Source organism: Rana temporaria, chromosome 3 (genome assembly GCF_905171775.1).
Source record: "Rana temporaria chromosome 3, aRanTem1.1, whole genome shotgun sequence".
Taxonomy (NCBI): Eukaryota; Metazoa; Chordata; class Amphibia; order Anura; family Ranidae; genus Rana; species Rana temporaria.
This window is the reverse complement of record NC_053491.1, coordinates 436038894-436051183: the sequence shown is the minus strand read 5'-3', so window position 1 is coordinate 436051183 and position 12290 is coordinate 436038894. Positions and strand designations below refer to the sequence as shown.

General features: G+C 44.9%; 1 protein-coding gene across 1 annotated transcript in view; it reads left to right on the top strand.

Moving 5' to 3' along the window:
- Positions 1-12290, top strand: part of SHFL (shiftless antiviral inhibitor of ribosomal frameshifting) — a 65172-nt gene that overhangs the window by 27631 nt on the left and 25251 nt on the right. The window contains exons 3-5 of the mRNA XM_040346390.1: positions 2590-2639; positions 9378-9419; positions 12205-12231. Coding sequence (XP_040202324.1) covers positions 2590-2639; positions 9378-9419; positions 12205-12231 — 119 coding nt within the window. The remainder of the gene's footprint in view (positions 1-2589; positions 2640-9377; positions 9420-12204; positions 12232-12290) is intronic.

Below are 12290 nucleotides of genomic sequence, written 5' to 3'. Positions count from 1 at the left end.
TGTCCTCCGTCATCTGATACGCACCGATATGCTCCGTCACCTGACACGCACTGCTGTCCTCCGTCACCTGACACGCCCTGCTGTCCTCCGTTACCTGATACGCACTGCTGTCCTCAATCACCTGACATGCACCGCTGTCCCCAATCACCTGACACACAGCACTGTCCTCCGTCACCTGATACGCAACGATGTCCTCTGTCTCCTGACACGCACCGCTGTCCTCAATCACCTGACACGCACCGCTGTCCTCAATCACCTGACACGCACTGCTGTCCTCCGTCACCTGACACGCACCGCTGTCCTCCGTCACCTGATACGCACCGATGTCCTCCGTCTCCTGACACGCACCGCTGTCCTCCCTCACCTGACACGCACCGCTGTCCTCCCTCACCTGACACGCACCGCTGTCCTCCATTTCCTGACACGCACCGCTGTCCTCCCTCACCTGACATGCACCGCTGTCCCCAATCACCTGACACACAGCGCTGTCCTCCGTCACCTGATACGCAACGATGTCCTCCGTCTCCTGACACGCACCGCTGTCCTCAATCACCTGACACGCACCGCTGTCCTCAATCACCTGACACGCACTGCTGTCCTCCGTCACCTGACACGCACCGTTGTCCTCCGTCACCTGACACGCACCGCTGTCCTCCGTCACCTGATACGCACCGATGTCCTCCGTCACCTGACACGCACCGCTGTCCTCAATCACCTGACACGCACCGCTGTCCTACGTCACCTGACACGCACCGCTGTCCTCCGTCACCTGACACGCACCGCTGTCCTCCGTCACCTGATACGCACCGATGTCCTCCGTCACCTGATATGCACCGATGTCCTCCGTCTCCTGACACGCACCGCTGTCCTCCCTCACCTGACACGCACCGCTGTCCTCCCTCACCTGACACGCACCGCTGTCCTCCCTCACCTGACACGCACCGCTGTCCTCCATTTCCTGACACGCACCGCTGTCCTCCGTCACCTGACACACATTTTAATTGGATATGTTTTATAGCAGACAGTAAAAAATACAGATTATTTTTTTTAATTGTCAGTCTTTTTTTATTTATAGCACAAAAAATGAAAAATGAAAATCCTCCGTTACCTGATACGCACTGCTGTGCTCAATCACCTGACACGCACCGCTGTCCTCAATCACCTGACACGCACCGCTGTCCTCAATCACCTGACACGCACCGCTGTCCTCAATCACCTGACACGCACCGCTGTCCTCAATCACCTGGCACGCACTGCTGTCCTCCGTCACCTGACACGCCCTGCTGTCCTCCGTTACCTGATACGCACTGCTGTCCTCAATCACCTGACATGCACCGCTGTCCCCAATCACCTGACACACAGCACTGTCCTCCGTCACCTGATACGCAACGATGTCCTCCGTCTCCTGACACGCACCGCTGTCCTCAATCACCTGACACGCACCGCTGTCCTCAATCACCTGACACGCACTGCTGTCCTCCGTCACCTGACACGCACCGCTGTCCTCCGTCACCTGATACGCACCGATGTCCTCCGTCTCCTGACACGCACCGCTGTCCTCCCTCACCTGACACGCACCGCTGTCCTCCCTCACCTGACACGCACCGCTGTCCTCCATTTCCTGACACGCACCGCTGTCCTCCCTCACCTGACATGCACCGCTGTCCCCAATCACCTGACACACAGCGCTGTCCTCCGTCACCTGATACGCAACGATGTCCTCCGTCTCCTGACACGCACCGCTGTCCTCAATCACCTGACACGCACCGCTGTCCTCAATCACCTGACACGCACCGTTGTCCTCCGTCACCTGACACGCACCGTTGTCCTCCGTCACCTGACACGCACCGCTGTCCTCCGTCACCTGATACGCACCGATGTCCTCCGTCACCTGACACGCACCGCTGTCCTCAATCACCTGACACGCACCGCTGTCCTACGTCACCTGACACGCACCGCTGTCCTCCGTCACCTGACACGCACCGCTGTCCTCCGTCACCTGATACGCACCGATGTCCTCCGTCACCTGATATGCACCGATGTCCTCCGTCTCCTGACACGCACCGCTGTCCTCCCTCACCTGACACGCACCGCTGTCCTCCCTCACCTGACACGCACCGCTGTCCTCCCTCACCTGACACGCACCGCTGTCCTCCATTTCCTGACACGCACCGCTGTCCTCCGTCACCTGACACACATTTTAATTGGATATGTTTTATAGCAGACAGTAAAAAATACAGATTATTTTTTTTAATTGTCAGTCTTTTTTTATTTATAGCACAAAAAATGAAAACCGCAGAGGTGATCCAATATCACTAAAAGAAAGCTCTATTTGTGGGGAAAAAAAGGACGCAAATTTTGTTTAGATACGCACAATTGTCTGTAGAATAACGTAGTGCTATATCACAAAAAATGGCCTGGTCAGGAATGGGGGGTAAAGGAGGCCAAGTGGTTAATAACTGATCAGACTACTTCTTCCCCTAATACTTATGCCCTCAAAATACTGTAGATAAATTAGTTCTATGTTGTGCACCTTTCCTCCAAAATACCTGTTTGCCTTATTCCTATGTTTGTATGTTAAAATTCCAGATATGGATCCAGATGACAGAAGCAGTTTGAAGAAGGACAAAGTTGCAATGGTAAGCTGTTTATTTCCCTTGGTAAAGTGCAAAGTGCAGCGACCTGTAGTAATAACCACATGAAGACCAAGCCTTCTTCTGTTTTTTTTTTGTTTACATGATTTTTTTTGCTAGAAAATGACTTAAAAACCCCCAAACATTATATAAATTTTTTTAAAGCAGAGGCCCTTGATAATAAAATGGTGGGTGTTTCAATTTTTTTTATGTCACACTGTATGTGCATCGTGGGTTTTTCCACGCTTTTTGTTTTGGATTATTTATTTTTTTTATTAATTTTAATGCACACAAATACAATATAATACCTAATTGTTTGGTAAACTATAAACCATGTCACTATGTAAATACCAATCATTTCTTGCTTTAAAATTGCACACGCCTGTGGAAAGGCGACAACATACTTTATATTATTTATAGGCACTGCTTTAAAAGCCTTTACAGGTTACCTTTAGATTTACAAAGGAGGTCTGGTGCTAGAATTACTGCCCTTGATCTGACATTCGCAGTGATACCTCACAAGCTGTTTACGCTCGAGCACAGGGGAATGGGGAGTTTTTTTTTCTTAATTTTTTATTACATTTTTACACTGTGCGTTTATGTTTTTTTTTTATCACTTTTATTGTTATCACAATGAATATAAACATCCATTATAATAGCAATACCGTGTTTCCCCGAAAATAAGACCGGGCCTCATATTAATTTTGCCTACAAAAAACACACTAGGGCTTACTTTCAGGGGATGTCTTATTTATTTACGGCATGTAAAATGACGATCTTAAAAGTGGTTGTAACCCTAAATATATATATATATATATATATATATATATATATATATATCCTGTTCCTTTAAAGCACAGTGCTTGTGCTTGGTGCTGCGTCATTTACCCCTTGTTCTAAAAATCCTGAATTAAATCAATAAAATATTCCTGTCTTCTCTCCCTCTCCCCCAGTCAGGTCAGTATTTTGACATCATTTAAAAAAAAAACATCTTGCTTAAAATTATCGTATTAAATACACTTACAAAGGGAGACACACACTGCACCTAATACCAATTTTACAGTTTTTTAATGAACGTTACTAGGGCTTATTTTAGGAGTAGGGCTTATATTGCAGCTCTCCCTGATAATCAGGCTAGGTCTTATTTTCGGGGTAAGGCTTATTTTCGGGGAAACACGGTAAGCAGTGACAGGTCCTCTTTACTGAGACATCTGGGGTCTTTTAAAAGCCCTGCACTTAAAAGCTTCGGATCATACCAAAATTGGTATGATCCAATGCTTTTTTTCAAAGCAGTAAGGCGCTCCATTCACAACTATGTATGTTGCTTTCTGCAGTGCTTTTTTATTTTTTTTACTGCAAATTTACAGCGTCTTTGCTGCGATTTGCGTTTTGGATTTTTTTTATGCATTTTCTTGCCAAATTTGTTGTTGGGCAGATAAAATAAAAAAACAAATTGAACCAAAATCACAGTAAAAATGCACTACATGCTTTCCTGCAGCTTCTCCATTGAAGTCTACTGAACCAAAAAAGCAGCGTTTTGCATTTAAAAAAATTCCCTGACCCTTTCCAAAAACGCAAAGGCACAAAAATGCATTAATGTGAACATAGGAACTCATGTTAAAAATATTGTCCTGCATTTCTGCAAAAAGCATGGAAAAACACATTGGTGTGAATGGAGACTAAGGCCCCGTACACACGACCGAGTTTCTCGGCAGAATTCAGCCAGAAACTCGATCGGAGCTGTATTCTGCCGAGAAACCCGGCCGTGTGTACACTTTCGGCCGAGGAAGCCGATGAGTTCCTCGTCGAGCCAAATAGAGAACATGTTCTCTATTTCCTCGTTGTTCAATGAGGAAAGTTGGCTCGCCGAGATCCTCGGTGGCTTCACACAGAACTCGACGAGCAAAACGATGAGTTTTGCCCGTCGAGTTCCTCGGACGTGTGTACGGGGCCTGAGGATTTGTTTACAAGTGACTAAATACTCATCACTTCCAGTTTCTTCCACCATAGAGATGATCAAGGCTGTTCTGGTCCCCGATCAGCTCTATGGTTAGCCAGCGGAACCACCAGCTGCAATCCCAGTTTCCCCGGTGGGACGGGGGAGCCCGGGAAGGCGGCAGGAGGGGAGGGTACCCCCTCCTACCGCTTGTAAAAGAAAACCAGCGGCTGTTTAGGATTGCTTTTACATGAAGGTTCTGAAAAAACAATACCGGGATGATGCCTACAGCTGTGGTGTGGTGGTATGTCGTGGTGCAGCAAGATCGTGTATGGGCCCCATAGGTTATTTAACCTTCGGTCAAAAAAATGAGAACTTGCTTTAAAATTGAACCGATGGACTGGTAACCGATAGGTCAAAACAGATCATTAGTATGGAAAACCATCAGTTAAAAACCCGCGCATGCTCAGAATCACGTCGACGCATGCTTGGAAGCATTGAACTTCGTTTTTTTCAGCACGTCGTTGTGTTTTACATCACCGCGTTCTGACACGATCATTTTTTTAACCTATGGTGTGTACGCACGACGGACCATCAGTCAGCCTCATAGGCTAACCTAGGACAACGGTCCTTCAGACCGTTCTCATCGGATGGACTGATCGTGTGTACGAGGCCTAAGTGTCCAGTAGGCAAATGGTTAACCAATCGTCATAGTTTGAGAAATCCACTCACCAGCCCTTGGGGTGTCAGTCTTTAGGCGGATTTATTTTATTTGATCTGTCATTTACTGTAAACATGTATTTCAAAGAGCTCCGTGTCTTCAGTCACATTTCCCGGCACAGGAAGTGAGAAGGAGGACTATGACCTGACATGAGATTATTCCATCTGTCATACAGCGTTCAGCGAGGGTCAAGGTTGTGCTGCAGCCTTGGCCGGGTGCCCAGACCTCCCTAATCCGATAATCATTAATAATGTTCCTGGATTCAAAATAAAAAAATATATATATGAACAAAAAAAATAAATAAAGTTCCAGGATTCAAAATAAAAAAAATATACATTTTATGGAACAAAAAAAAAAAATAAAGTTCCAGGATTCAAAATAAAAAAATGAAGATGGGTTTGATTTATTTTCTTAATCATATAGGTATAATCTGATTATTGGGTATATTGTAAGTGTGAATTTCTAACTGTACAAGGGATAGAGGAGTTTTATATTTTATTAGGTTATACTATGCAAATTTCAGTGTTAAAAGTCAGCAGTTACAAAACTAAAGTCTCTCAGTCAACACCAACTATTTTCAATCCTTATGCTGCTAGCTTTAGTAAATAGATAGGAAAGTATATCGTATTTACCTGTTTTTTTACATTTCTTCATTTGCTTCCTGGTTTCTGGCCTAGACCAATGATGTCATTCATCCCAGGAGTCTTCACCTGCATTTTTTTCCTTTCATCTGAAAGGAGGGGCTTTCTCAGCTAAGCACGCCCTCCTGCCTGCATGCTTGAGCTAAGGGCAGATTGATTCCAGGAAGTAAATGCTACATGAACTATCTGCCCTTACCCAAGATGGCCACACCTAGAAATGCTAAAGGGGTGTTTTTCAAAGTGATTTCTCCGCAAAATAAAGCATGGAGACATATGGGATGGGTGAGTTTGCTTTGAACATTAACCCCTTCACGCCGACAGTATATATGCGTATTTGACCTTGTGGTACAGAGACCAGGCTCTCAGCAGGAGCCCCGAGTCCCGTACTAATGATTGTTACCCTGAACGGTTCTTGATCACCTGATCACTGATTGGCTATCACAGTGATTAGTCAATGTGAAGCCCGCCCCTGTGTTTTCCTCTCTCTGCGAATGGAGAGGAAATATACGTTGTATCTCTCTCCTCGCAGAGAGAAAAAAACAACAACTGTGTGTAAAAAAAATATATAATTATATATATATATATATATATATATAAAATCAGGGCTTTTTTTCAGGGGGAACTTGGGGGAACTCAGTTCCACCACCTTTGGCTCAGACCCTTTGGTGCCTGCTCACCACAATCACTTGTAAACACAGACGTCTGGTTTCTGTGTTTACAAGTGACAGCTCTGCACTGTGTGTGTAACCCAATGAACTCTGTATGTAATGCAATCCTGGTATTTAATGCCCCTTTAAGACCCTCCTACTGTTTGTGAAATCTGAACGGGATCGTGGTTGAGTTCCTGCACCTATTTTCTGAGAAAAAAAGCTCTGTATAAAATAGCTGAATCAAGGTTTGATATAGGACAGTGCCAGGGTTAGTGTTTGGGTCAAGTAAGGATCAAAGGTCATGATCAGTATATTTTGGGCAGAATTTTTTTTAAAAAGCGTTTCTTTTAATTAGTATCAGTGTCAGTTGGTGTTAGTGTGTTTTAGGATAAAAAAAAAGCAAAATGCGCACTATTGTTTTTGGCCTGTACTATGGGCACAATCATACACATATGTGGTATCGCTGCAATTGTCCGGAGCAGGAGTTTTTCATTTGGGTTGTTCATTGGTTATGACAGTAACATGAAAAATACAGCAACATTTTAAAAACTGATTTTTTTTTTCTTTACTATTTTGGACCAGTTTTCTCTTGATAATAAAATAAATCAGGAGATATCTATAAGGCTTCTTACATGCTGGGGCCACCTAGCATTAGTGCTAAAGCACCGCTCATTTTAGCGGCGCTTTAGCGCTGTTTAGGCAGTTTTCACATCGAAGATGCTGCTTGCCAGACTTTTTCTAATGTTCTGCAAGCGCACCGCCGCAGTGTAAAAGCACTCGGGCAGTTTTCAGGCGCTTTACAGGCGCTATTTTTAGCGCTAAAACACCAGAAAACTGCCTCAGTGTGAAAGGGGTCTTAACATTTACTAACAAATGAAAGCCTAATTTGTCCTAAAAAAAAATAAGATATAATATACCTGTCAAAATTGCAAAATTGTGCTTAGGCATTAACATTTGTTTTACCCTTAGGGCTCTTTCACACAGGCGGACCGTATGGCCCCTTTCACATGGGGCGCATCAGTGATAATCCGCCCTGTGCACCTCCGCTTGCTCAGCGGGGATCGCTCCGTTGATCCCCGCTGAGCCGGCGGATGACAGGGCGGTCCCCGCACACTGTGCAGGGACCGCCCTGTCAGAACTCTGCTCTCCCCTATGGGGGGATCGGATGAACACCGTCTGTCCGTGTTCACCCGATCCGATCCGCCAGACAGATGGAAAAGTAGGTTTTTCCTCCGTCACACTTTGGCGGATCGGAGCGGGTCGGATGTCGCCGCTGACATCCGCGGCTCCATAGAGGAGCGCAGAGCGCCCATTCAGGTCCGCCTGAAAAACTGACAGGCGGACCTGAACGGGCTTCCCGTGTGAAAGAGCCCTATGTCTGCTTTTTCATCCATCTGTTTACGGGTGAAAAAGGGACATACATTGGTCCCTATGACATTGCGGGTGTCAGCGGATCTCATCCGGGTCCGCAATCCTCCGATTCTGCAGACGAAAGAAAAACCTATTTTTCCATCCATCTGTGGATCGGATCGGGTGAACACGGACAGAGACGTCCATGTTCATCCGATCCCCCCATAGGGGAGAGCGGAGATCTGACAGGGCGGTCCCTGCACAGTGTGCGGGGACCGCCCTGTCATCCGCCGGCTCAGCGGGGATCAGCAGAGCTATCCCCGCTTTAGTTACCTTAGTTAGGTGCTGTTCCATGAGCATACTCAATTTTAAAGCGTGACATGTTTGGTATCTATATACTCGGCGTAACATCATCGTTCAAATTTTACGATAAATTTGGGTATATATTGTATTTTTTTTGTGTATTAAAATTGATTAAGCCCTGGTTTACACTGTCACACCACATGTGAATCTGTGTGGTGCAATTTGAGCCTATTCATTTTGAATGGCTCAAATCGCACCACATCCGCATGTAAAAAAATGCGGGTTGCTTTTTTTTTTTGTTCGCACTGCAACTGGATCAGGGGGTTCATACCCATGCAATCCGGTTCAGACAAACATACTGTGTTTTTAGACCTGCTTTTGGGGTGTTAACTTTTAATTGACACCTGCAGCAGATTGCATGAACACAGTGTGATTGCTATGCGGTGCTGGAAATGCACAATAATTGCTCATGCTACATAACTAAGCTCCATTTCAGGCTGAATAAACTAAATTATTAATGTATCTTGAACAGAAAACTATCTTTGGATAGATTTTTTACTCAAAAAGCATTTTATTAAAATAAATTTGATAAAAATCTAAAAAAATCTGATTTAAATAAAAAAAAAAAAACATTTAAATTCATTTTTTGTTTAAATCATTGATTGGGGGTTCTAAGTAGTTTTCTAGCAAAAAAATACAGATGTTTTACGTTTAGGAGAGGAATGTCAGTTTCAGCACAGGCTGGAAGAGGTTAAGTAGTGTTTTCAGTTTGTGGTGCTCAGATACAGTTTAGTTCTGCTTTAAGCCCTCATCTCTGTAATCTCTACCCTGGTCCTGTAGAGACAGAGACATGGCACTTTCACAAGAATGGCAAGAATGGCTCTTATATGCTGGCTGCTTTGTTGCTTCTTAGTGCTGCTTATCTCCTGCAGCCTCTTTAGCCACTTCCTGCACTCACATCATTGCATCAGACCAGCTTTGTGATAGAGACAACAGCAGATCAGCCGCTAGTAGTCTCCTCCGGGGGGGGGGGGGGGGGGAATCACCTTGGAAAGGTTTTGGCAGGTGAAACAGTTTAGATATTTCCAAAGCATATTTATCTTGTTGGCTGCCTCTCTTAACATTAAACCGTCTGTTTTCCAGAATGTAATCAATAAACTAAAGAAGGACAAAGACACGCCAAAGGTAATTGTGCAATTGTGTAGTATTAGAGAAATGGATTGTTTTTGTGGGTTAACCACTTCCCTGGCCTGACATGCAGGGATCGGGTTCAGCTGAGTGCGGGGTTTTTCTATTATTGTACCACAGGAAAGAGCTACTTAAAGGGAACCTGTCATAAGAAATATACATGGTATGTCATTGCTGACATTCTTCTGAAAATGCTAGCTGGATAGCTGTCATGCTGATCAGCCGATTTAAAGGGTACCTGCAAGGATAAAAAGTACTAAATCCAGCTAAGGGCCGGTTCACACCGGTCCGACATGCGCTCCGACTTTGAGAGCACAGTGCTTGTGCTGTGTCATTTGGCCCCCTGGCTGATCCTGTCTGGTTATTCCCTCCCCCCAGTAAACTGACCACGATAATCAGGGCTGCTGAGCCCCGACACCATGGTCAGAGTACGTGCCTCCGTCAGCCACAGCCCTCCGTCCTCCTATGTGCTCCTCTGTCCTCCTCCCCTCCCTGCCTGTCCCCTCCTGCACTAAAAATTAACACTGTAACGAGACCCTTGCTCGTTTCCGCTCCCCCGACACTCCTCTGCTACTAGTGAGTCAGCTTGCAGATTGCAACGTCTGATGGTTCGGTCATCCAAGGCTCCGGGATCCGAACTAAAGTTATGTGCCGTTCGTAATCCATTAGAACAAACACCAGGCAGGCTGTATGTAAGTTCAAACAGGAAGACCTTTATTGGAAGTACACAACACACTTTTAAACAGAATTTGGAACATCCCACCCCAACAATCGCTTTCCTATTGGTCAATTGTAAAGTACATCGAGTTCTCCTTCAGGTCCTCTTAGGCATGCAAATGAGGACTTAGACATGAGTCAGCAGGGATTGGTCCGATAGCTTGAATGGAGGGACTGTTATGTGTATTGAGACAGAAGCCACAGGGGGCAATCAATGTACACAATAGCCAGACACAGAACAATGGAGCCGTCTGGCCTTAAGACAGAGCAGAAGACCCCCCCACTGTGTAACAGATTTCAAAGAGATACCCTTCAGCATTCCAAGGTCCATGACAAACACAAACTGAAAACAACTGAAAACAAAAATGGTGTGGGGTCCCCCCTCAGATCTGTACCAGACCCTTTGAGCCTGGTATGGATCTTGAGGGAAAATCGAACAACAAAATCGAAAAAAAATATGTCATGGGGTCCCCCCCAAGACCATACCAGACCATTCGGTCTGGTATGTATTTTGAGGGGAAACCCCATGCCAAAAAAACAAAACGGTTGCGGGGTTCTCCTCAAGATCCATACCAGACCCTTATCCGAGTATGTAGCCCGGCAGGCCAGGAAAGGGGGGGATGAGCGAGGCCATACCAGGCCACATACTCTTAACATGACAAGGGCCTTTTCCCCACAATCCTGGGCTGTGGTTGTTGGGGTCTGCGGGCAGGGGGCTTATAGGAATCGGGATGCCCCCAGATCCCGGTCTCCCATGTGAATGAGTATGGGGTACATTGTTTCCCTACCCATTCATCCAAAAAAAGAAGTGTACTGTTACAAAAAACTAAGAGACAGTTTTTGACAAGTCCTTTATTAAAAATTAAGTAGGTGTCTTCTTCCTCCAGTGTTGCCTTTAGTAAATCAACCCTGTAATCATAGGTGTGCACAGCCTATTGCATTAGGGTGTGCACCCCCAAGGAATAGGGCAATGGACAGTGTCGGTAGAGAAGTGAATGATGTAAAAAGGTGTCAGTTTATTTTTTATTTTTTGTATTATTACCTTTTTACAATTTTATTATTTTTTACAATATATTCTGTTTTTTACAATATTATTTTAATTTTGAAAAATTTATTTTTTGGAGCCCCATGTGGGCCTAGGTTAAATATATGGGGTCTAAACAGACCCCTGATGTCTCGCTTTTGAGACAGAGAATGGGACTGAGGACAGAGATTCCCCAGTTCCTTCCTCTGTAGCCAAGTAGCAGGGGAATCTACCCAGCACAGGGTCATTAGGGTGTGCCCAGGCACACCTGGCACACCCTGTGCGCACGCCTAAGCCTGTAATATTTATCTCATGACAGAAGTCTTAAAGTGGTGACTTTGTTTAATCCTTATGCTGCTAGAATTTGGAAAAAGATAGTAAAGTGTATCAGATTTACTTGTTTTAAACTTTTATTTCTTTTACATTTCTTCAGTTACTTCCTGTTTTCTGGCCTAGGCAAATGATGTCATACAACCCAGGAGTCTTCGAGGCGGGAGAAGGAGGTCTTTTGAGCTAAGCACACCCTCTCCTGCCTGCATGACTGAGCTAAAGGCAGATGGATTCCAGGAAGTAAATGCTACATGAATCATCTGCCCTTGCTCAAGATGGCCACAGCCAGAAATGCTAGGGGGTGTTTTTCAAATTGATTTCTCAGCAAAGTAAAACATGGAGATATGGATGGATGGAGAAGTTTGCTTTTAATATTAAAAATCAATTAAATAGTGTTTTTGGTTTGCAGTGCTCAGATACAGCTTTAAATAAAAGGGCCAGAATATTGTCACGTGATGGCAGTTATTTTCTATGTTGTGATATATCACTATTAGGCTTTTATTGGCTGCATATTGTTTGAGCTGTACAGTCATTCCCTTCTACTATACAAGAGATTAATGTCTCTGGCAGGCCTTACATACTCCATCGCCAGAAGACACTTGACTCCTGAAAATCTGTCCTTGCTTATCTCTTGTTTGTGTGGCTGGTGCTTCTCCAAGTCGTATAACAGTTTATTAAGAAGATCTATTTGTCTTTTTTCCTCTCTGGCAGGACCTGAGTACAGACAAGGACATACAGGTACGGTTTATACGTTTACAATAACCAGAAATGACTTAACCACTTGCCGACCAGCCGTC